A 26,916-nucleotide genomic window follows, 5' to 3' on the forward strand; every position below is an offset into this window, starting at 1 on the left:
CCACACTTGAAGTGTGTACAGATGCATTATCCTGTTTCAAAGATCCAATTAATAGGTCCAAATGTTTCACGAATCTCGGGAAAATAAAGACAGAGCTTTATAGCTGTTTCCCGTAATTTTGTAATCTACAATTTTCAATTCGAGCGGGCCATAGTAAGATATTACTCCCCGTACCATAACACCACCTTCACGGCTGTGGTGTCGACTCAAGTACCTTTCCCCCTTTCTAAAGTGATGGAATTCCTAATGATTCTGCCTTTCTAGTTCTTACCATAGGAAACACTTTAACACCAAGTAAAGATCCATAACATTTGGACCATTCGACCAATCATTTTGGGAATTTGAAAGTTCCTCTCTGCTTTCCCATTTTATTAGAATGTGGAAATTTTTGGATCAAAAAACTTTAAAAAATTATCCGTTTACACAGCTTTAATGTGCCTCCATTCACGTGAACCAATAAATCAAGCACAGTACTATATCTGCTGAAGTTTTACTGCTGCGAAATACCGATCGATCGAATAATATTTTGGTACTTTTTTATTTTCTAACAAAGTACAGTCTTCACTTAAATTATCAGAAACCCTTCTGTTAGTAGATCTAATACAATACATTTGCTTGAATAAGCATTTTATTCCTTTTTCGTATAGAAAATAAAAAATAAAAACGGCTTTCATAGTAGAACACCACGAAAAAAGCCTCTTATATCTGAAAAGACCCGTAAACTTCGCCTGGAGTTCGCCAAAGCACACAAGGAAAAGGGGATGGATTTTTGCAAAAAGTTTTGTTTACAGATGAGTCGAAGTTTAATATATTCGTTAACGACGGGCGAGCAAAAGTGTGGAGGAAAAAAAATACTGCACTGAATCCGAAGAATTTGGTATCAACAGTGAAGTATGGTGGCGGTAATGTAATGGTTTGAGGAGCTGTTGCTGCATCTGGAGTTGGAAGATTAGTATTTATTGAAGGTAATATGGATCGTTATAAATACAAATCACTACTGGAAGTCAATCTGAAATCTTCGGTGGATGATTTGGAGCTTTTGGTCCAGGTTGGGTCTTTTAACGATCCAAAGCACACAGCACGCATTGTGAAGGATTGGCTGCTTTACCATTCTCCAAGGCAATTAAATACACCACTGCAAAACCCAGATTTGAATATTATTAAACATGTCTGGGGAATTTTAGATCGAAAATTTAGAAAAAATCCGATTTCAAGCGCTTCAGTACTCACAGAACGACTAATAGAAGCTTGGAACAATATCACTTCTGCAGAGTTAACAAATTTAGTCACCTCGATGCCATGACGGCTTCAAGCTGTACATGATGCTAATGGTGGACCAACTAAATACTAAGAAGCAATATTACTTAGAGCAAAGTGCATTTTTTCACACTGGAGTAAGATATTTGTGTACTGTATGTAGACTTTTGCCATCGTTGGACTTTTTTAAGTTTATAATGATTAGAAAAGGCTTTCAAACACATTTTTCAGCAAAGTTTTTGAACTTTCTATCCAGTGGCAATGTGGGGTATATGTAGACTTTTGTCGATCACTGTATGTTAGAATATCAGTCAATCTTCTAAAAACTAACGCATCGTATAGAGGACTCTATAAGTGTGTTATTTCTCCGTCCATAGCTGTGTATGGGAAATTTACTTAACAATTTCAGAAAAATCAATAAATCAATGAGCTGTATCTGCATTTCTAAAATAAACACATGAGGTTGCCATGAAGCAATCTGAGCCCAGAAACGTGTGCTACGGACAATTTCTGCTGAGCGGTGCGCCCACGCAATGGGCACATATTCAGACGGCAGTAAAAATACCTTATGCTTACCAAGAACATTGGTTATTATTTCTCCATTTTATACAGGCAATGGCATTGAAGCGTTTACATGACGAGATACTGCAACAATTTGTATTGTACTAAACTGCGGTCGCAGTAGCCGAGTGGGTTTTCGTGTGGTTCGCTCAATGCACTGAATAACGCCCATTTTTACTTTGACGAATATGTCAATAAAAAAAAAGTTGTTACATTGGGTCAGAAAATCCACACATCGTCATGAAGAAGCCGATGCATCCACAATGATTGATTGTTTGGTTTTCCGGAACATGAGCAAGAATGATTTCTACAAGATAGCACTACTTACCAAAAAGTTAAGCTTGTATTCAATCTTTTGCGCACTGTTATCTAAAATCGAAGTTGATTAGAAGTTGCAGTTTAACTACATTAGAACATGGTTTGTGGACCGCCGTAAAGTCAATACTACACCAGCCTTCCAGAGAAGTTTCAAGAGAAGAGTTAAGGGGTTAGGGGTAGTCAGAGGCCCGAAAAAATGATGATTTTCACGAATTTTTTTTTGCTACTTAATTATATTAATTTATTTAACAAAAATAAAAACATAGCATAAAAACATCATGTTTTAACTTGACTTCACCAAAATTTCACAAAAAAAAATTAATAATTGCAAAAGTTATCGCTGCTTGTGTGAAGCCCGTTTCTCCAGAAGTCCCTTGCGGTGAACATCACAAGTCCTTGCAGATTCATCTAAAACCAATCGGACAAGAAAAATTAGTTTTATTAATAGATAATCTTGTGCCTGATCGAAGCTTTTTTTTTCAAAATGAACAAAATGGCGGCCTCAGAAAATTTTTTCCAGATTTTAGAAAAAAAAAAACCAACAGTTAATTGTTAAAAAAAAATCGAAATTTTTGAAAAAAAAAAAATCCTTCGATCAGGCACAAGTTTTTTATGTTTTCCAAAAGCTGTATAAATTTTATTGAAATCTACGTAGCGGTTTTTAAGTTACAGTGTTCACCAGTTTGAAAAACATAGTTTTGAGAAAAACGCATTTAAAGTTTTGCTATCGGCTCCGGAGCGGCCGAGCGCCCTTTGTTAATTGTTGAATAACTTAAAAAGTATTTGTCGGATTCACTTCAAATTTTTACACAATATTTTTAAAACATTATACTTTAAGAAAATGCAAAAAAAAAAATCGATTTTTTGAAAATTTTGACTACCCCTAACCCCTTAAGTCAGTAAAGCATCGAAACTAGTGAAAATGTATCTGCTGAAAAATTGTGTTCTATGAATGATTAAATGATTGTAAGTCGGCATATATGGCAATACACATTGGGAGATGGCGGCCGTCGTAGTTGTTGCTGTAGTTTCGACAAGTTGGGTCCAAAGGGAGAGGGGTGTTAGATGAGTTGGTTTGGAGGGGCATGTGAAAAGGTGGTTAGTGTCATGCTGGGTGCCTTCACATCCCGGACATATGTTGAGTATGCCGGGGTCGATTCTGGATAAGTAGGAGTTTAACCTGCTACAATATCCAGAACCTAATTGTGCCAAGCTTACGCGGGGCTCTCGGGGAAGTTGGGCCTCTTCGTCTGCGATGGGTGGTGGTTGGACTCGGATAACGGCACGGTCTGTTGGTCTCCCGATGTCGTTTATGGTCTGTCTGTACACTGTCCGATCCAGTAGCTGTCTGTTTGTTTTGTCTTGGATCTCGTCCGAGTAATTGAGGAAGTGCCTCCTGACGTGCCTGGGAGGTGGCTCAGGCTCAAGCAGGTGTCTGCATGGGTGAGGCCTGCGGTAACACCCTAGCAGAAACTGCTTGCTGAACAGTTTACTATGCTCCTTAACAGACAGCATATGGGTCTCGTCGTGTAGGTGTTGTATCGGGGACATCATGAGACATCCTATCGCGGTCCTTACTGCCGTGTTTTGGCAGGTCTGAAGCTTCGTCCACTGCGAATCACTGGTTCCAGGTGACCAAACAGGCGTAGCACAGTTTAGAACCGGTCGGCCGACTGCCTTGAAAGTCGATAGCAACATTTCTTTGTCTTTGGCCCAAGTGCTGCCGGCAAGCGACTTGAGGACCTTGTTGCGATTCTGTACTTTCGTTGCAATAGCGGTTGTATGCGCTGAGAATGAGAGCAAGCTGTCAAAGGGGTATTCTAGGGTTGTTAACCGTCGGTATTGGTGTGTCATCGACTTTTACTTAAAGTTGCTGCTTGACCTCCCTTGTCCAGGTGGTAAAGAGGGTCGCCGTGGACTTAGAGGGGGAAAGTTGTAGGTTCCTCGCAGTGAAGAAGCGTTTACATTGGAGCATAGGCCATCAATGCCATTGCCTGACACCATTATCGTCCAGTCGTCGGCGTAGAAGACCAGGGAGACTCCCTCCGTTGGCTGGGAGAGTTTCAAGATATACAAATTGAAAAGCAAGGGTGAAAAGACACCACCCTGCGGAAATCCTTGATTTACCACTCAGGGAGTTCGCGGTCCACCTCTTCAGCCCTGGAGGAAGTGTCGACTGTAAAATGTCATCTAGTAGCGTGGCGTGGCTGATTGTATCGAAAGCCTTTTTTAGATCCAACGCTACTAGGACAGTCCTCTCGCAGGGGCAGTTTTGGTTAAGTCTGCGGTTTACCTGGGTGTTAATGACGGTGAGTGCCGTGGTGGTGCTATGCACTCTTTGGAAACCATGCTGGTGTGAGGCTGGGGTCAGGTGTTTCGCAAAGAGTGGGAGTAGAAGGGCTTCAAAAGTCTTCACTACTGGGAAAAGGAGAGTTATCTGACAATAGGACTCCCCTTGGTTGGCGGGTTTCCCAGGCTTCTGTAGTGGGACCACTTTCCCTAATTTCCATTTATCAGGAATGATGAGAGTGGTCACAGACAAATTGAAGGCCTTGGTGAGGTATTCTACTCCAGATGGACCCAGCTTATTTAGCATCAGCATGTTTAGTCCGTCAGGGCCAATGCCTTTATATGGTTTCATATGTTTGGTGCCCCCTGAACCTCGTCGCTGGAGAAAGCAAGTGGCGCACTTCAAACTACCGCCACTAATTGATCCTCAACGGTTACGTCTCGCTCTGACCCACAACGCTCCTGCTCCAACACCAGTGCGGTCTGTTCCATATGCCAGATCAGGGTTCCTCGGAGCCTGACACCTGTCAAGTGCAATTCTTCCAATGGCTAGTACCACTTTCGGAGGTAATCTGGCCTGCGCACCACTCGTGAGTGGACACGCGACTAAGTTGCCCCCTGCTGCAGAGCCCTGCACCCGCAACCGCCCCCCGTGGCGCGTCCGCCCGCCAACATAAGGCCGCAACAACAACAGCGGACCGCACTGCAACTGTATATGCATGCGCCAAATAGTGAACGGATATATGTATGTTTGTTATGTATATTGAAGGAGATAATGGATAGAAATGTATGAACTCAAAATAAAATGATTTACAACTACACCTTGTTTGCTGATAGTTTCATAACATCAACGATTTTTAAAATCTCAAATAATATTCCAATGGTGTCAAAGCACAGAAATTAGTTTTTAGTTATAATAAATTCATAGCCAAATAAGTTAGTTACCTCTCTATTTTCTTACGTGGAGTTATATAAATAATTTTTTTTTTTCGTTTCAGGTAATCGATAAAAAGTAATATGTTCATTACCAGTGCACGCCGCTATTTAATATTTTTATTAAGTCGAAGGAAACTTGGAAAAAGTGTAAGACAGAAACTTGAAAAGGTTAATGTGAACAACATGAGACGATAGAGAGCTTGCTTTGCTTGATGTGGATGCCATCGTACAAAATGTGAAGAAGCTTTCAGTAATTGACAACTATATACAACAATAATAAGAAACAATTATAACATTACCCCGCCAATACTGTGACTATCCACGACGAACTTATTGACCAGCAAGGTCGTTGACGCAACTGGTAGTAGGTAGTAGTGGTGCCGTGTTCTCCCGTTCGCTACATCTATTCCGTAAGATATTTCAGTCCATTTGACACGTTGGACGTTTCTGTTCCTGAGGATCATCGCGTATGTGTAAACGTACAAATTTAGAGTAGCAAGCAGCACGCGGTTGCTACTTATCCGCATGTACATGTTTTCATATGGAAGAAAATAAATACAAAGTAGATACATTATGTTTGCGGCGTCGACATACGTATCTACAGGGCCAGTGGAAGTACCGAAGGCACTCCAAGAAGGAGAGAAGTTCATCAAATGGGATGATGTAAGTACTCATAGTTTTTTAAGCTTTAAATGATCTTTGAACCCTTCCTTCAACATTAACCTCCAATTATTACGAATTTGTTATTTTTTAAGTTTCATCCAAATAAAAGTCTAACACTAATTCTTCTGAGTTCGATCTCTGGATCGTTAAATTAAAATATCACGAAACTAATGGCAACACAACTTGCTTTATTTATTTAATAACTTTATCGCTTTACTTTACGTTTACACGCTTAACTTACGACTGAATACCCTATGCACGGCACCTCTGCTTATATGCATGTGCTTAACTATCGTAATTTCTTGGCTTGGCAATTCGTATATTCTGGCGACTTCTGCCTCACCGATGACTCGTCTTTAGCGCATTTGCCCACAGTTCAGCTCCGTATAAGAGAACGGAGAGGGTGGTAGCCATCATTATTTTCCGTTTTGTTTGGGTTGGTCCCCCTGTGTTTGCTACCAGTCTACCGAGTAGAGATTAGAGGCTTTCTCGTATTTTGTTTGGGCCCAGAAAGTAAGTCATGGATCCAGTTTTATGCCTAAATACATTATAACCTTTTTTGTGGTTAACTTATTTGAAGAAGTTTGCATGCTAACTTCTAATGGGATATGCTTCTTGGTTAGAAGTATTAGCTCCGTTTTGGCTAATTTGTGGCCAAGTAAATGTAGCCACGTTTGTTTCCGCATCATGATTTGGTTAAGTTTTCTACAGGCTTCCTCAAGGTTTCGTGGTGTGATGACTGCTGCGATATCGTCTGCGTATCCGATTAGAAATGTACTATCGGGCATTTCCATATTGAATATCTCGTCGTAGCTGAAATTCCACAAATCGGACCGAGAATGGATCTTTGTGCCGCTCCGGATGGACGTCTATGCAACGAGAACTCTCTAAAGTTGGATAGGCGAGTTTGCGGTCTCGCAAATAATTCCTCATTACGCGCTGTAGGTGTGCTGGAAGTTTGAACCTTAAGTCTAAGGCGGCTAATATATCCGTCCCTCTTACGCTATTGAAAGCGTTCCTTACATCTAAGGTGGCAAGGAAGACTATGCTTCTGGGTTGAATACAGGCCTATTGCGCTGCTTTTATGCTGTTTATGACAGTTTGCATCGCCTCTATTGTAGATTTTCCGCGTCTAAAACCGTGCTGTCTTGCTGATAGTCCTCCGGTGTCATCTATGGCTGCGGCCAGTCGAGACCTGATCAATCTTTCAGAGAGCTTGTCTGCTGTGTCGAGCATACATAATGGCCAATATACTAATGGGAGATTCGGGTTGCCGTTCCCCTTGCTTATTAATACAAACTGCTGTTTTTTCCCAGATTTCTGGGAAAATTACATCTCTAATACAGGCGTTGTACATCTGCGGGTACTGAATCCGTTCTTGGTGCCTTTTGAGTTTACTCGCAGCTGACTGGAGTTCCTCACTGGTGAATAGTGGAGGTTTCTGTGCCACATTAATTTGACACTCAGTGCCTTCTCTGATTTCGTGATTAGGAAATACTTCTTTTACTATTTGAGCTTAGTTCCGGTGTAGGTATCCTGACTCCCAGTTTCTTCACTACAATCCTGCACCTAAGTCCCCAGGAGTCCTTATTTAGATCTGCCCGAAGTTCCTCAAATTTTTTTCTTGCGTCTTGCAATAGCGGCCTATAGCTGTATTTTCCCACTCGTATATGCCCCTGCATCCGCTGTGGCTTGTCCGGTTCGCCTGGTTCTAGTGTATTTTCGTCTGATGCGAAGATAGTCACGTCTCAATTCGGATATATCCTCCGTCCACCTTTCCGTAAACAGAGCTCTTATGTTTTCTCTATGTTCCCTTTCTTCGAAATGTTACTGCTCCTGTGTTCATGATCGCCAGACCGAGCCTGGTCACCATATTTAGAACCCTCCTGCCCCTTGAATTCGTTGGCGTTCCCCATTCAATGGCCTCGGTGTTGAAATCGCCAGCAATAATTACCGATCCTCGAATTTTCGTTTGTATTACTCACTGATTAAAACAACGTCAGTGTTCTTTTCTGCCATCAGTTCAGATAGAAACGAGTCTGGCGGTTTTGCTTCTGTGCATGCTAGTTTTAATAAGTTGGAAATAACCAAACCAAATAAAAATACCTCACTTATACAAATTCAATGTTTTCATACGACATAAAAGATGGCTGGTTTAGAGCCAGTCTTTGAACTCGCTTTAGCAGCACTTCTAATTCGCCAACAATTTGCAATTGGCCATTTTCGCCATTTGTGTTCGTGTGTTGGGAGCTGGGGGACTCGTTTTGCCTGTTATATGCACAATAGCAGCTCGTTTAACTTCGGTTGCACTTTTCGCCATACTATTTTTTGTTTATTTTTCTGCCGTCTTCCAGTTTCGCCGGTAACTTCTAATTACATCGAATAGTTCTTCCAATTCTGATACTCCCTCTTTTATTTATTTAGCTTTATTTTATTTATCGCCCTTTTGCATTTTTTAAGGGACTCTTCTTCGGCGGCTCTCAGTTTTTGTATGAACTCCTGTTTTGGAGAACTGTGATAATATGACAGTAGTCCGTTTTGTGTAGGAGTGGAGTATTGTGTTGGCTGCGTCCGTAGAGAGCATCCAAAAGGCTTGTACCGACATCATGAAGGGCATCCCGGTCAATGACCTGAAACACTCTTTCGAAAAGATATTAGATCGCGCAAAACAGTTTATCGAGGCCAAAGAGGACTGTTGAATAAATAAATTCGAAGTTATCTTAACAAAGCTCCTGTCGTTTCTATTTTAGCTCAGTCTTGTTTATTTTGGACTGCACCTTGTATTTTATAAGATAATAAATAATTATTAACAAACAAATCTTCTAACAGTCATTTCGTCGATTGCGATAGTTGTTGGTGTTAGTATTTGTGCGTGTGTTAACTCTTTCCGTCTCGGTGGTTAGCGTTGCTAACCACCTATTTTTTATTTTTTTTACGACGGTTGGCGACATATGTATATGTTTTTAATTTTGCACGAATATTGATTATTGCTTCCTTTTAAGTGAAGAGGGCGCTATTAGCTAGAAATACACCCACCACGTGTTGAGAAAATTTAAAGTAAAAATCCGTGGCCGCGCGTTTTTGTGAAAGCTAGAAGTAAAAATTCATAATAAATTCAATAACCCAATTTATGGTTTGATTTTTGTGCAAATTTAGTTCTTGTGGTGTGTTTGATACACAGTGGTTGCTTTCTCGCTTAAATGTCGATTATTTTACGAATATTTTTTATAATCAGTGGTGGTTAGCAACAATAACCACCGTGACGTAAGTATTCCTAGAATTTGCTTTTTTATACGGTCACTATGAGTGGGACTTTCTTTGGTATTTACAATATTTTAGGCAAATATTTCAATAATGCAACGATCATTGACGCAAAGGGAAATTGAAGAATGTTTGTATGAAGATTTACCTTCAGGACCTGAAAGTGAAGCCAGTTCCGATGAGGATGAAAATCTAGACACGCCTGAGTGGCCATTGTCAAAATCGATATTGGATGTGTGTGGGGTAGATGTACAGAATATCCATGAAGAGCTATTCGACGACGAGCATGACATACCATTATCAAACTTTGTAAGTCAGAATAATATTGTTAGCTCTACGACCTTGCAGCCTCCTAAATGGAAAATGACCTTCTCTATGGATATACCTGGCGAGTTTGTTGAGAGTGTGGGCTTAGCTGATCATATAATCAGCTTGGAAGATGTAACACCACTCCGATTGTTTCGCATGTTTTGGACAGAGGACTTGGTTGAGGTCATAAGCTTTCAAACTAACCTATATGAAACGCAAGAAGGTAAACCTTTTTCTCCTACCAGTCCTTTTGAAATACAAACTTTCTTGGCCATAAATATGGTGATGGGTATAAAAAAAGCTACCGAGTTACAAAGATTACTGGTCTTCTGCTCCTGATTTACGTGACTCCTACATTTCCTTTTGTATGCCCCTAAATCGCTTCAGCTGGCTTCTTGGATGCTTGCATCTGAATGACAATAATCTCATGCCTGTTAGAACGCATCCAGACTATGATAAGTTATATAAAGTCCATCTTATGCTTGAAATTCTTCGCCGCAACTTCAGAAATAATTATAAACCATCCGAATGTGTCGCGATCGACGAAAGCATGATAAAATTCAAAGGTCGTAGTTCTCTGAAGCAGTACATGGCGAAAAAATTTATCAAGCGGGGTTACAAGGAGCAAGGGAACGTGATGGAAGTGCAGTTAGGATCGATTGCCCTCTGGCTGTAAAGAAATACAACAGCAATATGAACTTCGTTGATAAATTCGATCAAAGCGTGTTACTCCATCGACCGAAAATCCCAAAAGTGGTGGCACCGAATTTTTTTTCATTTCTTGGATTGCTGCGTTGTCAATAGCTATATAGCTTACAAAGAGCTTCTGATTAACAGACCTCATTTGGATGAGTTGACATTGAAGGACTTTCGCCGCTCAATTTATCACGGGCTGTTAGCACCTTGCTACGTAAACAAGCGAGGCACACCTAGAAGATGCGCCTTTTGCAGTACCAAAAGCGCCCCTGTCCGCACAGTATGGCAATGCAGAACATGCCACGTCCCACTTTGCCTCCGAAAAGGAAAGACATGTTTTTCAGATTTTCACAAGAAATAATTATTTGTAAATTTATTACCAAATTTTGTATTGTCTTTTTTCTAAAAATAAATAAAAAAAGTGAAGTAATTGAGTGCATTAGTTTTAATAAATTTTTGTACCCTTCAGTCATGGTGGTTACTGGTGGTGACCACCTTGTTTCTTAAAAACCTAACGGTAAATATTTTTTTTTTTTTGCATTCGTGTGTTACTTGTATTCCATATTCACCAATTAACAACAAAAAATAAATTTTTTATGTCGCAGTAAAGAGCGTGACGGAAAGAGTTAAGCAGGAAGGGAGACCAATCGAAAAAATCGGTTGAAACTCATGTCGCCGCACACTTGGGGATTTGTTACCGATTTTAGGTTCACGTTGTTCGTTGCTGAGTGAATATGGAACGAGGAAAAAAATGATTGCCATGTATGGTATTTATATGTGCGTGAAAAGAAGGAAGGAGTGGAAGAGGGGAAAAAAGTCGTTCAATTTGGGTGCAGGACTGGTTTAAAAGGCGAGATGAATATTAATAAAGTAATGAGTATGAATATATACCTATATTTAATTTCCTTTTTTTCACGTTTTCTATATTTTAATAGAAATTTCAAAGTTTGCACATGAGCGGACAAATGGCAACATTAAACAGAACATTTATTGAGGAACTTACAGAGTTGTTCAAAAGCCAGCCATCATTGTGGAAAAATAGGAGCTATAAATATAATATAAGGTCAGAAATGTGAAATTAAAGTCGTGGCAAAAGCGTAGATAAAAACGCTAATATAGAAAGTGCTATTATGGTTTCTTCAGTATTATCTGTTTTTTTTTTGTGCTATGAATACCCCTCTAGGCTTTAATTCGTATTCAGTAAATTCAAAAGCTTTTTAAAATTTATAAAAAATTTTTAAATGGTATTGAAAGCAGAAGATCCAATGTTCTTGCTTAACCTCAAAAGGAGCAAAAATTAGATTTGCACTTTCAAAACATAAAATTTTATAAGAATCAACAAATTTTCAATAGCACTGAAATTTTCTTTGCATAAGCTTCAAATGCAAAAGTGGCCTTTTTTAGCCATTTTTTTTAATTATACAAACGTTTTTAAGCGTTTTAGTAGCTTCAAATTAAAAAAGGAAACAAACACCAAACTTAAAAATATCCCCATTTTGGCTATAAAAACGCTAAACTAATTGCGAACAGCAAGGCCACTGCACAACTTTACTAATGTGACGTCACGCACTCTCTGATGGGTACATACAGGGTCCGGCACTCGAAGTGTAACCAACTTCAGACCGCTCGCGCAGCTGATGCACGCACATCAACTGTCTGTTAGTTGGCTAAATTACAGTCCAGAGTATTGTTTACAAGCGCCCGGAAGCATTTTGCCGAGAGTAAACGCGAATAAAGAAAATCAGTAATGGATTTCAAAGGTAATGGTGATTGCATTATATTTGGATGGAAAATCGCAACCAACGATTGTTCGTGAGCTCGAGCACCTTTTAAGTAAATAAAGTTTTTGTTTATCGCACTATAACTCGTTACATGATACTGGTAGCAACGCGAAATGTCATGGAGGTGGACATCAAAAGACTGCAACGTCACGTGAAATGGTTCGATTTGAGCGAAATCCCTGACGAAATGACAATCAAATGGCAAAAGAACTGAAAATATCTGACCATAGCGTCCGCCGCATATTGAAAAATGATCTCAAAGTCAAGCCTTACAAGATCCAAAAGGCGCATGATCTCACACAAAAGCAGCAACAAGTCAGACTTGAGAGAACGAAGGAGTTGCTTCGCTTTCCGCACATTGTGTTTTCTGACAAGACAGTTTTTTCAAATTAGCATTTTGTAAACTCCCAAAATGATAGGTTTATTTGACCGACCATTCATACGAGAATTTGAGTCATCGATGGGCCGCCATCGAACCTGACGTCAAGGTAAATGCAAAATATTATCGGGAAAGTATTCTGGAGGTAGCTTTGAAGCCGTGGGCAGACAAACATTTTGGTGGCAGACCATGGACGTTTCAACAACACAAACAGCTCGAATGAACCAAGAATGGCTAAAAAACAACGTTCCGATTTTCATAACGACCACACAATAGCTTTCAAATTCACCCTGCGCGAAACCGATTATTTTCTTTGGGCCATTTTGGAAAGCAAGGCTCTGAACAAGGCTATTGTCCGCGAGTGGGCCAAAATACCGGCAAGTCGCATTTTGGCAGCTTGCGATTCGTTTCTGGACCGTCTTAAAGCTGTATTCAATGCAAAAGGTGGTCATATCGAGCAAAAGTATAAATTGATTCCTAATTTTGTATTATTTTCACACATTTTTTTATTTGAATTGAATAAAAGTAGTTTTCCAAACCAAATGTATGGCCTTTTTAATTAGTTACATTGCCTGAGCCTGTATATTATATTCCTGTAAGAAAGGAGAGCCGATAGGCCTGGCAGCTAAGGCTCATTAGTAAATTTTAGAAAGCTAATTTATTTAATTTTGTTAATAAATTGAAGTAATAATTTGTGTTTTTTTAGGATTCCGGTACAGGTACACCCGTCACTATGCGTATTGATTCCAAAGGATTCTATTTATATTGGATCGACCAAAACAACGAAATGGACATACTTGATATAGCAACGATACGGGACACGCGTACGGGACCATTTGCTAAAAAACCAAAGGTAAGTTGATAGAAAAAAATTGTTTTATTGAAATCTGACTACAATCAAACTCATGGGGTATTCATGAATTAATGCAAATTGATCAGATTCGTCGCAACAAAGATAGGCAAAGTCATCACCATCATCACCGTGTACTGTAATAAAGTGGCTTTTAATGGGAATTCTCGAAAAAATTTCAACCGTGGGTAAAAGATTTAAAATAGCAATTGTGGCAAAAATACTTTAGATGGCACCGCTCGAGTTGGACTGATGCGGGTTATTTTTCAGAAGGGGACGGTCTGAAGTGCGAATGGAATCATATAATATGCGAAACAACAAAAAAAAATTTTTTTTTTTCATGGAAAACCGGTAAGGGCAGTAGCAGAGACTAATGGAGGCTAGATACAAGAACTAAACCATTTGCGTTATTATTGTTTTTAAATTTAAGTAGGTTTTTGGCGTATTCTTTTTTGGAGTTGTCTGCTGTTTCTCACGCTCTTCCATCGCCATAATAGCTTCGGTGCGCCTCTTTTTTATAAGAGAACCGATTTTTTTTATTTCGTGATGCACATTGTGACGGCCTTTGTAGTGCGCTAGGAGAGAGTCAATAGCTTCTCCTAGACTCATAATTTTTACTTGTAGTGCCTTCTTCTTTTCAGTTGCACTTTTTCCTTCTCCAGAGGGTTTTCCGATGCAGCACCCACCCACTGGTGTTTCCATCTCTTTGTTTTTTACTCCGTCCGTGTTGTTGGAGTAGGGGAAGGATATGATGGGAAGTAGGGTTAGAAACAATGAGGGAACTATCGTCGGTACGGTGATCTCATGGGGATTGGATTGCCAATTCCGCCGTTCGGCGGGTGAATGGCTAGCCAAACCCCATTTGGAGATTCACTCTTTGTTCGTGGTGAGTTAGCCCTCATGATATGGGGACCGCGCCAAGGAGACCATTTGCAAAATCTAGCAAACTCCTAACTTTAAACGTTTACTTAGACACAGATTGCATAATAAGATGCAAAAGCCGAGCTGATCACTTAAACAACCATGAAGATGTTATAGTGATGCCTAATTCTCATCGGCCGCTGTAGCCGAATGAGTTGGTGCGTGATTACCATTCGGAATTCAGAGAGAACGTAGGTTCGAATCTCGGTGGAAGATCAAAATTGAGAAAAAGTTTTTTTCTAATAGCGGTCGCCCCTCGGCAGGCAATGGAAAGCCTCCGAGTGTATTTCTGCCATGAAAAAGCTCCTCATAAAAAAAATCTGCCATTCGGAGTCGCCTTGTAACTGTAGGTCCCTTCATTTGTGGAACAACATTAAGACGCACACCATAAATAGGAGGAGGAGCTCGACCGAACACCCAAAAAGGGTGTACGCGCCATCATATTCAGCCATAGTCATATAAATAGCACATTTAGACTTTGAAAAGAGTTGTAAAGAGTCGAATATGCTTTTAAATAATTATTTTTTATTGGGGAAAAAGCAACATAAGAAATAAAAAACTTATTTACTTCCACTTGAAAACAAAAAAAAAATGGTCAAAAAGAATTTCAGTTCTGATTTACGAGATCGTTGATAACTCACTAAACCTCCTGGACACATAAATAGCACATCCTAAAAAAAATTTCAAATAAAAGCAAAAATATTAAACAAATCAGATAGTTAATAATATTGTTTTACCAGATTAGTATTTTGTACTATATCGACCGTTTTTGATTACTTCTTCAAGCCGTCGCTCCATGCTTTCTACGAGCTTGTGGCATCTTTCCTTTAGAATCGAGTACCAAGCCTCCTCAACTGCGGCCTACAAATCATCAAATCAATCAATCAAATCATCATTTGTTAGCGATTTTGACCTTAACGTCATTCCACAAACTTTCTAGAAAGATCAGGGTTCTGCGGCTATTCCAGTACATTAATGTTTTCTCTCCTGAGCCATTGCTTCACTGTCTTTGCAGTATGCTTTGGATCATTGTCCTGCATAAATGTCCAATTTAATGACATAAATTCAAACACAAATGGCTCCATTTTATTCTGGAGTATATCCAGGTAACACACACATATATTAACTAAATCTAACTGTAATATCAGGCCACCCTGACCAGATATTTATATGTGTCACTTGGTGTAAATCGGAGTATTCGAAAAAAATAAGAACAAAAATACAAAGAGTTTTACAGCGTCAGTGCGCTGTTAAAAATTTGTCTTTTCATTTAAAATAATGCGACTGCCACGCTTGAAAAATACGCGCAGCAATAAGTATTATAGTCTTTTTTATTTATTTTCAGGATTCTAAACTTCGCCAAATAGTTACGCTCGGATCACAGGATACCCTAGAGGAAAAAACTGTTACGATTTGCCACGGTTGCGATTTTGTAAATGTAACATTTGTAAATTTTTGCTGTACCAAAAGGGAGATTGCACAGGTAAGCTACAGTAAAAATTTTGTAGTACACGACATTTTAAATTGGGGTAATTCAATCTACAGTATTCATGCTTAATTGAAAATATTCCGTATAAATTTCTGACTTCTAAATATTCATTGTTTAATTTCTTGAAGTAATGACATATATCTTCAATATATGCTTAAGATTGAGAGTCCTAACATGAGCTACCAAAAGGCATGCCTGAACATGTGTGAAGCTGTTTGTCTTTCATATATGTACATATATATATATAGTATATATATACAATATATATCTTTGAACGATTTGTACCACTGGAAAACACGTGCACGCGATAGAGCAGAGTCCACATAGGTTGTCTGCAACATTTTTAAAGCGTCTGAAGCCGAAATTTTGTTGGAATAACAAAATTTCAAACAAATTCTTTGTTCAACTTGAATTTCCATCGTTAAATTCGAAGAACACACTCGAGCTTGACTTGTTTACAGTAGCACAGAAAACAAACTATGTGACATATCACGCTGAAATTTGCCATGTACGCTTATAACAGTCCTACCAAAAAACAAAAAATTTATTTCTGCCATATGTCATCCGCGGACCGTTTTATTGATACCGTCTCGTTCATATTTGAGCAGAATGTATATATATATATATATGTACGCCTTCTCCCCGCTAAATATTGTATAAAACAAAGGACGTAACGTGCTATCAGCAAAAGCAAAACAACACAATTTCAGTCTGAACTCATATCATTCTTAACTGTGAGTTACTCTTATAATGTTTCCAGGAGAAATTGGCGTCTGAATCTCAAACTGGTTAAGGACTTTTCTTAGAATCTTATTATGGTGCAATTCTTGCAAGTATACTAGGAATAACATCACGAACTAACTAATAGACACTAATATTAATTAGGCGAACATCGTTGTAACATCAAATTTATGTATATAAGCTATCAACAATTTTTTTATTTTTTTTTTTTCTTTATTTGTTAGACAAAAAATTCATATCAGTTATATTTGTTATAAACAGAATGGCGCTCTTTAGATTTGACCCTCTCATTAGGAGATGGGTATCAGTGTAGGTATCTGCTGCTCTCTGCCAATTCATTTTAAACTGCTATTAATTTTTAATTTATTTTTTCGTTTCGTTTTCTTAATTGGCCAATATTTTCAATGGCTCGTAATTGTGGACAGTTTGGTGGCTTTTGGTCTTTTTGAACAATATTTATCCCGTATTCAAAATTTCTAGCTTAAAGGCACCTGGGACTCCTCGTCTCCTCGTTGCACTCGGAATCTACTTAAAGTTTGCTTTGATGTATGTTTCTTCGTCCATAACTACACAACCATGGATGTCTGGATGTCTTACTGTATAATTTTCGTGCAATGTCTTAGCAATATTTTTATATAACTTTTGCTTTAGCGCACTTCTTGTACAACATACTTTTTTTTCAGCATCTTGAAAGGAAAAGCAATTTTTATTCCACTTTCGGCCATCCTTCCACCGACAATATTTCATTAATTTTTTTAGCGCATAATTATCTCTTCAAGCTCACACATTTTGAAGAATATGTAGAAGTGCAAAAAGTGAATACGCCAAATGACAACAAACACTATGAATATGTAAACTTATTTTTTCTTTCTACATACAGTAGGTTCTGTTTTTATGCGGCTTTTTTTTATGCGATTTTGAAATAGTGCGGTTTTTTTTTAAATTACAAAATGCATGTCGACCTATCAGGAATTGTACATATAAACAAGATTCTAAACCAGGTAAGCAAAAACTCATCACAGATTACATCAGAAATGCTAACCCTACAAGTATGGAAGATATATAAAGATATAATTTTCAAAGATACAATATTTTGTTTATGCGATTTTATTTAATTATTTCAGATTCATGCGGTCTATGGAACGTATCTATAGTAATAATATGGGACTAGTGCCCTTTTTTATGCGATTTTATTACATTATTTCAGATTTATGCGGTTTTAGCATTTGAAACGTATCTATAGTTTTACTATAGAACTAGTAGCTTTTTTTATGCTGTTTTTTTTTTTTATGCTGTTTCTTGCGGAACGTATCTACCGCATAAAAACAGAACCTACTGTACTTAGTTTTATGCAAGTGATGACTAAACACAATCGATTAGTTTTTTTCATGTATAATATTTTCTGCAAAACAAATTTGTTAGAATCTGAATGGACTTGAATGGTATCGTCTCATCATTCGATCGAGTGAGATGGAGATTTAATCCACCAAGCGTGGTGCATGGGAAAGGTTTGTGCGGAGTGCATTGAACGAAGTAGAATTTATCCTGAACGAGCGGCCGTTTACATTTGTTTCTTTGGAAACTTGTGATGACGAGGCTCTTACTCCCAATCACTTGTTGTGTGGGTTATCGGATGACTACAAGCCAATATGCATCGACACAGTCAATCTGCCAGCAACGTTGGCGATTAACCCAACAATTCGCTGACCGCTTTTGGCATCGATGGGTGAAGGAATATATACCAGTCATCTCTCAAAGCACCAAGTGGTTTACAAAACAACGCCCTGTATATATTGGTGATGTCGTGGTAATTGCAGACCAAGACCTGCCGAGGAACTGATGGCCAAAGGGTCGAATTGTAGATGTGGTAAAAGCGAAGGACGGCGAAATTCGGAGCGCCATGGTAGAAACCAAATAAGGCATTCTTCATCGACCGATTACAAAAGGAGCGGTGTTAGATGTCGGTACTGAGTAAAGTAAACATGTGTAATGAGACTTGTTTACGGGCGAGGGAGTGATACCAACGAAAAGTACGGCCGAGTAGAAAATATCATTGATCTTCTCATTTTTGTATGTTCCATCACTCTCACTGCACTGAATTTCTCTTATTTTATGAGCATCTCTCATTATACGCTTATATACGAGGCATTCTCTGAAAAAAAAGCCACTTGAAAAAAAAAAAAGTTCTTTATTTTTTTTGGCAATAATATATCTTATAGTATATGTAAAAACTAAAATAAAAAATATGGTTTTAGGTCCGTGTAATGCGGGGTTGCCATACTGTCAGGGGCCAAAGTTTTTTGCAAAAAAATTTTCGAACCGCCATAACTTTTAAACGAATGAACGGATTTTAAAACACCTTAAGACTCTTTTGTACAAAATTTCTTAAACTTTAAAACTGTGTATCATAAAAAATTTTTAAATTAATATTTCATTGAAAAAAATTAAAAAAAAAATTTTTTTTTGAATTTTTAACCACTTATGCCCCCTTCGATTTTTTTCAAAAATACCCCAAAATGTTCCTTATTTCATCACCTTTTTACCCCCTAAAGGGAATTTTGGGACAGCAATATTTGTATGAGTTACAAATAAAAAACCAACTCAGTGCAACGCTCTTAATCCAAGGAAATGCTCTACTATCATCCCTACTGCATTATATTATTATCTTTTTCCATCATACTTTACTAAATGTAAGAAAAATTATTATTTAGGAATTTTGTAAAAGAAATTAAAGAGATTTCATGTCCATAAATGGAAAACAAAGTCCTTAAAATTGTCCAATACTGATAATTGTCCAATACTAACTACATAGTTTAAATTGGAGAATTCAAGTACCCTAAAATTCCGCTAGGTGGCTGTGCTGTATGCCTTCTTACAACCGAGTTTATTCACGCGTATTATAAGTACCGTGCCTAACAAAGTGTAACATTTTCTACGATTATCGCATTGAAAGAGTTTTCTACAGTAAGTATTTTTTTTTTCACTACTTATTATATGGTTTTTTTGTAATTATGCCTTTTACTAAGTGCTATAAGTGCCATTCAGCATCCACTCCAAAGTCCTTCTTATGATTCAACAAATTAACAAAGTTAAATCGATTCTTATAATGTTGTGCTGCTCCATCAGTAAAATATATTATTTTATTTATCGATAAACTTTGCTCCTTTAAATGTTTCATAAGAATCTTCTGGAATGCATGCACAGCTACAGTATTATGCGTGAGATCATCAGAAAGAACAACTATACTGTTATGTTCAAGTTTCTGATTTTTAACATAATAGTACACAGCTGTATGAATGGAAACTTGATTGTTGTTCCAGTGGAATGACTGAGCAGCATTTTGAGCAACGAATGCATAATTCTCTGCAAAATCGCATAATAATAGCAATTCTCCTTCTTTTAGATTTTTTTTCAGATGCTCTAAATAGCTTGCTTGCTGTCTAGCAATAAAATCGTGATTCCTCAAAACTGTCAATTTCTCACACAAAGTTTCAACAAATTCATTACTATCCTGAACTTGAGATATCAACGTTGAACGGTCTGTGCTTTCCCAAATTTGAAACTCAATTTTATTAATTCCGTTAGACTCGAAAATCTCATTTAAATGGTCTTTTATAATATCAATATTATTTTCGCATTTTTTACATTCTCCAGAATGACATTGAGGTGTCGCATTTTCACAGACCATGATTTTTAAGCAATCTTTATAAGAAGTAAGTTTTAAAACACTGGATTCAGTCAAAGAAGGTATAGATGCTCCGTCAATCATTAAGTGCACATTTTCGTGGTAAGTACATACACAAACCGAATGTGTTCCACATGATCCCGCAAGAACACAATGCTTCGGTCGCAATCGGGCGAAGGTGGAAAATCCTATCTTACAATTCGGATGTTCTAATTTAAAAAGATAATAAAGCTCCGAAAGGTTACATAAAATTAAACGCTTTTGTACATGAACACGTTTTCCATCGGATTGCTTTACAGGAACGAAATCTTTTTTACCTGGCAAAAGACGACTATTTGTGTCCTTTTCATAAAAACTAATAACCAACGTTTTAATTTCTTCAGATAATGAATTTCCATTAATTTTATCGCTTTTTCCTTCTCTTGCTTGTTTGACGAGTTGGCGTGAACATCCAAATATCTTTGCTACTTTTCTTTCTCCCCATGAATCTGGTACAAGTTTTAATAATTCATACTTTTCAAATCTACTAATCTGTGGATCATTGAATTTATTTTTAAATTTTTCAATAATTTGCAACAAATCAGCGGAATCATTACCGTTATTAGTAGATTTATCATCTTTAGCAAAAGAAAAATCTGAATCAGATTCGTTCTCACAATCAGATTCAGATTTATTCTCAGACTCAAATTCGTTCTCAATCTTAAATTCTTCCAAATTCTTTAAATCTGTAGACGATGCAGAAGATTTAGGTTTAGATTTACATTTACCAGTAACTTTAGGCCAACCTTCTTTCACAAGCTGTTTACGACATTTATCACACAAATACAAACTGTGAGGTACGTTTTTTCCAACAATTTTTCCACTATTGACCTTACGTACATTCTTATTTTTATGATATTCATATTGAAAAGGATTATAGCACTTAGTAAAAGGCATAATTAAAAAAAAACCATATAATAAGTAGTGAAAAAAAATACTTACTGTAGAAAACTCTTTCAATGCGATAATCGTAGAAAATGTTACACTTTGTTAGGCACGGTACTTATAATACGCGTGAATAAACTCGGTTGTAAGAAGGCATACAGCATAGCCACCTAGCGGAATTTTAGGGTACTTGAATTCTCCAATTTAAACTATGTAGTTAGTATTGGACAATTATCAGTATTGGACAATTTTAAGGACTTTGTTTTCCATTTATGGACATGAAATCTCTTTAATTTCTTTTACAAAATTCCTAAATAATAATTTTTCTTACATTTAGTAAAGTATGATGGAAAAAGATAATAATATAATGCAGTAGGGATGATAGTAGAGCATTTCCTTGGATTAAGAGCGTTGCACTGAGTTGGTTTTTTATTTGTAACTCATACAAATATTGCTGTCCCAAAATTCCCTTTAGGGGGTAAAAAGGTGATGAAATAAGGAACATTTTGGGGTATTTTTGAAAAAAATCGAAGGGGGCATAAGTGGTTAAAAATTCAAAAAAAATTTTTTTTTTAATTTTTTTCAATGAAATATTAATTTAAAAATTTTTTATGATACAAAGTTTTAAAGTTTAAGAAATTTTGTACAAAAGAGTCTTAAGGTGTTTTAAAATCCGTTCATTCGTTTAAAAGTTATGGCGGTTCGAAAATTTTTTTGCAAAAAACTTTGACCCCTGACAGTATGGCAACCCCGCATTACACGGACCTAAAACCATATTTTTTATTTTAGTTTTTACATATACTATAAGATATATTATTGCCAAAAAAAATAAAGAACTTTTTTTTTCAAGTGGCTTTTTTTTCAGAGAATGCCTCATACATAATTACATTAAAATGCATTCTATTGTTATTTATTACATACTTACTAAATCTAACTGTAATATCAGACCTAACTGTAACATCAAATACATACGTGTCACTTAGTGCAAATCGTCGTAGTCGTAAAAATAAGAACAAAAATACAAAAAGTTTTAAAGGGCACTAACGCTGTTAAAAAATTGTCTTTTAGTTTCAAATAACACGACTGTCGCGCTTGAAAATACGCACAAAAAGGGGTATTTGAATATGATATTTTAAAAATTAATTTGAAACAGAGTGCCGAAAATCTTGGCTTATCAAGAACGTTTTGGTTCCAACAAGATAACGACCCGAAACACACAGCCGAAATCGTTGAGCTTTGCTTCTTGTGCAACGCTCCAAAACAGGCTAAAACACCTTGGGAGTAGAATGGGCAAAGATTACAACTGAGGAAACAGAGGAGTTAGTAAACTCAATACTAAATAGATTGAGTGAAGTCCTAAAACACCATGGCTTTCCAACAGAATATTAATTTTCGTTTTCGTATATTATTCGTAAAGATTTTTCCATATGTTGGGATTTCCATATATGGAAAACTCTAGGCAGACTTTCTGGTTGCCATATTTATAAGGGGTTTTAATAAGAGGATATGGAATTTAAATACCTGGGCATAGAAATATCCAGTGACCGCGACATTATTAAGGAAGTCAGAGAGAGATGTATGCAGGGCGCACGTATTGCAGGTTGCATTAGGGATGTTGTATGGTGGAACAAATATATGACCACTGAAAGCAAGACGCGTATATACAAGACTGTAATAAGACCAATCCTGACCTATGGAGCCGAAGCACGAGCTGAAACGCAAAAACAAAACAGCTACTGCGTACAGCTGAAATGCACGTTCTACGATCCATCGTAGGAAAAACACGTCTTGACTGCATTAGAAACGAGGTCATTCGTGATGAAACTGGCGTTAATGACGTAGTGAAGTTTATAAGAACAAGAAGACGAGCTTGGAATGATCACGTTTCTAAATAGTGAGGGACTATAACGTGTGCCAATAAAGTAGCTGGACAAATTCCTTTTTATTAGAACCTAAGAGTGGTGAATAATATCTTTTTCATTTAATCCTTAAATTATTTATTAGTTTATGGCCTTTAATTAAAAAATTATTTAAATTAATTTTTTATCATGAAGGTCGCAAACCAAGACCATTTACGTCAACGCATTTATGACATGCTTGGACAGCATTCAAAAAAAGAGAGTGTTGCAATTCTTCTGGAAAATATTGCACGTTCAACAATTTATTCAATTTTTAAACGTTTTGATAGTGGGATAGCTCCCTCAGGAGTGAAAAAATCAGGTCGCCCAAAAGTTCTGAACGCAAAACAATTAAAAAACTGCAAAAAGCTGCTATTGACAAAAAAGGTGCATCAAACCGCAAGTTAGGTCGAAAGTTTGGTATTTCTAAAGAGACTGTACGTCAAAATTTGTTGAAAAGTGGTATTAATTATCACAAAAGGGTAACGGTTCCAAAATATAGTGATAAACAACTAGAAGAAATACCAAAGAAATGTAGATTGCTCCGCCGTAGCTATTTTGTTGGCGATGTTGAGGTGATTCTCGATGATGAGAAATATTTTACGTTTGCTTGGAATAACGGAGACCAAAACTGTGGATTTTATACAAACAACATAGAGAATACTCCTGATAATATTAAGTTTGCTCCTAAAGCTAAATTTGAACCGAAAGTTTTAGTTTGGGCTGCCATATCTTCCAAAGGACTCTCACAACTTTATCTTCAAGATTCCACAGCTCCTGCCATAAGAAGTGACATTTACATTCAAAAATGCCTTACAAAACTTAAAAAATTTATCAAATCCGAGCATTCTGATGGTAATTACATCTTTTGGCCTGACTTAGCAAGTAGTCATTATGCTAAAAAGACCTTAGAGTGGATGTCAGAAAATAATATAAAATTTGTTCCGAAATGTGCTAACCCACCAAACATCCCAAAGGCCAGACCAATTGAAAATTTTTGGACTCTACTTTGCCAGAAAGTGTACGAAGATGGCTGGAAAGCTAAATCAAATCAACAGCTGAAGAACAGGATCAAATTATGTGCAAGGAAAGTGGACATGAACGTCGTCCAAAAGATGATTGGAGGTATCAAATCAAAGCTTCGGAAAATAGAAGACCATGGTCCTTTAGAACTATACAAGTAATGCTTTTTTTGTGTAACAATCATATGTTTTATAAATAAAAAAAATTAAACAATTTTGAACAGTAGTATGGTTTTTTATTTTTAATCAAAATTTGTCTAGCTACTTTATTGGCACACGTTATACCATATGGAAAGCGCGGACCTGGAAGACCACCAAAGAGATGGCGCGAAAGCTGGATTTCGACATCAGCGGAAGGACAATAACATTTCGTCATTTTGAATTTTAATAATACTTTGTAATTTATAACTATGTAATTGTGTGAAGAAAAACAGGTGAAAACCTATAATAAAAGAATAAGCAGAAGAAAAGTTTAACAATAAAATAAGTTAGCATTTTCAAATAAGTATTGGTAAATATAACTACATATATATTAGTCACATATTATAATATATGGCAAATGTAAAATTTTCCAGGTAAGTACACCGGGATCCAGTTTCTTTGATTTAATACCGCTTAATCGGAAAATTTTTGTACACAATTTTTGACAAAAAAAGTCCTCGTCTTGAGAATAAACATATTTCAGCATTATCCCCAGAAATCTAAGTAAGGAAGTGATATATTCATACAATCTTAGTTAAAAATATGTGCTCGCAGGTCTTGGTTTTTATGCAACAGGTTGTTATCAAAGACCATACACAAAGTAACGGACGCTATAGACGAAACTATGTTTGTGCAAAATGTGTGTTACCCAATGACGAGCACCAGATTAGTCGCACAGGTGCATTGATTTCACACACGTTGCAATTCTCGCTAGTCTTACATGAGGAAGCCTACGTAAATCATCATGGGTATCATTCAATAAGTAATAATGGTAAGTCGTAAAATTTACACTAATTTAATTTATACAATTATACTTGATTTTCTTACAGGTGCGTGATCCAAACATTAAAATTTTAAATGTTATTCTGAGATTTCCCTGTGCACGTATAACATATTTGCAACTCCTCCGCCGTTCGCTGAGCTTTGAAACGAGCGTACCATCGAGGTTTTGAGTAGGTGCATATATTTCCTAACATTTAACTTAAACAACAATTAAATTATGAATAAATAACAGGCGACTTAAGTTATTGGAACCATGATGTTGGCCATCTTTTAAAGCCATTTGCAGGTTCTATAATATTTATAAAAACGTAGTATAACGATTACACAACACATTACTATAAATTTGTGTGTCTATTTCTTCTTGGGGAATACTTTCAATATATTGACTGCTTCTTTTGTTACAATCCGTCCAGAGTAAGTTCAACACTATTTCGTCCAATTCACGCCATAATTTAAAAACAGTTTTATTCTGTTTTAGTGCTATTGAGCTGCCCCATTTACACTATTAAGAAACGTTGCTAGCTCCTCCAATTTCCAAAAAGCCTCAATCCTTTTTTGAATGGCACTAAACTCCCGTTCACATCATATCTTCCAGTTAACGATTGACATCTTTCTGAACGAAGTACTTAACGAATTTTGTAGCTAAGGGTGTTTATGAGAATAGCACATTCGTTACTGCAAGCTACAAGCGTTGTTCGTAAACAATAACGATTCCTGATTGCACTACTTGCAGGGTGGGTATACTTGAATATGAGCCATAACTTCTTATATGAAATAAGCTTGTAGTGTCTCTGCAGGTTCACAGGTGTTTAAAAGGTTTTTTTTCTTTGTCAGGGGTAGGTGTTACGATATTGAATCGGTTTTGCTGTTTCGAAAATGCTCCTATTGACAATATAGGTACTCTTTTAAAGACGTTGGTCCCTGGGGTCGATTCATGCAGTTTACCTGTTGAGTTTGGATATTACGGTCCACTTTTATTTTCACGGCTGGATTTGATGCAATAGGTCTTTCTGGAGGCGAGGAACTCATTGCTTGGCTGGCCTGCGGTTTTTCATAAGGTGCCCTTTGGTGTCTCGAAGTTGAGTTGTATTAAGGAAGTGTACGTGGTTGTATTTGCGGTCCTGGCGTTAATCTGTTTGTAGGAACAATGACTCTGTTTAGTAAGTTTTTATGGACTATCCTGTCCCTTAAAGTCAAGTTTTTGATGTCGTGGTAAGCTGAGTAAGCTTCAGGCAATGTTTTGGATCTTTGCACTATGTACATGAATAATTTCTGTTCATATGCTTTGAAACATATTATATGCAGCCAAAGACGCATCTGCTCTGCCTAATATATCTCATAGATAAGATCCCTTCAATATTATCAATTCAAGAATAATATTACGACGGATTCCCCTCAAAAACTTGTAACTGTCTTACACTATCTGGGAGTCTACCGACTTCCCTATCAGATTGTATTCTGTGTTGTATCCTATATTGTATGCCTGTTCAACATTACCCATTTATTATTATGCATCTATTCTATTTAGATTCTGACCCAGAACAGCGTTTAGTGATTATATTCTGCTTAGCTGCGATTCTAGAGCCAACCTATTGGCCCGATACCGGTTAATCGTGCTTCTTATCTCCTGGTCTGCTCAAAAAGAGTATTCACACCTCATCTAGTTCATTCACTTTTATAGACAAGGCGCCCATTATAATTTGTTTTTGTTATTATTATTTTTAAATTTTTAACAAGGCACGGGATACGCACTAAATTTTTTTTCACACAGTATAGCTCGGTAAGAGTAATTTTTTTTTGTTTTTGCACAAAGCTTATTTGTATAATATGAAATTTTAAAATAGTTATGTTTTAGCCTTGATTAATGGTCCGCTGTTACGCGTTGACAATTCCCTGCAAAAGAACAAGAAAAGAACCGCAGAACCTACAATTCAGTCCCCTTCTTGTCATAC

The 26,916-nt window shown here is 37.1% G+C and overlaps 1 protein-coding gene across 3 annotated transcripts in view; it reads left to right on the plus strand.

Moving 5' to 3' along the window:
• The first annotated feature begins 5,711 nt into the window (after nt 1–5,711).
• Nucleotides 5,712–26,916, plus strand: part of LOC129249015 (1-phosphatidylinositol 4,5-bisphosphate phosphodiesterase classes I and II) — a 54,109-nt gene continuing 32,904 nt past the window's right edge. For all 3 annotated transcript variants that reach the window (XM_054888624.1, XM_054888625.1, XM_054888627.1), the window contains exons 1-3: nt 5,712–6,024; nt 13,157–13,303; nt 15,567–15,704. In XM_054888624.1, coding sequence (XP_054744599.1) covers nt 5,935–6,024; nt 13,157–13,303; nt 15,567–15,704 — 375 coding nt within the window. In that variant the 5' untranslated portion in view covers nt 5,712–5,934. The remainder of the gene's footprint in view (nt 6,025–13,156; nt 13,304–15,566; nt 15,705–26,916) is intronic.

Source organism: Anastrepha obliqua, chromosome 5, assembly GCF_027943255.1.
Source record: "Anastrepha obliqua isolate idAnaObli1 chromosome 5, idAnaObli1_1.0, whole genome shotgun sequence".
In the NCBI taxonomy this organism is placed as follows: Eukaryota; Metazoa; Arthropoda; class Insecta; order Diptera; family Tephritidae; genus Anastrepha; species Anastrepha obliqua.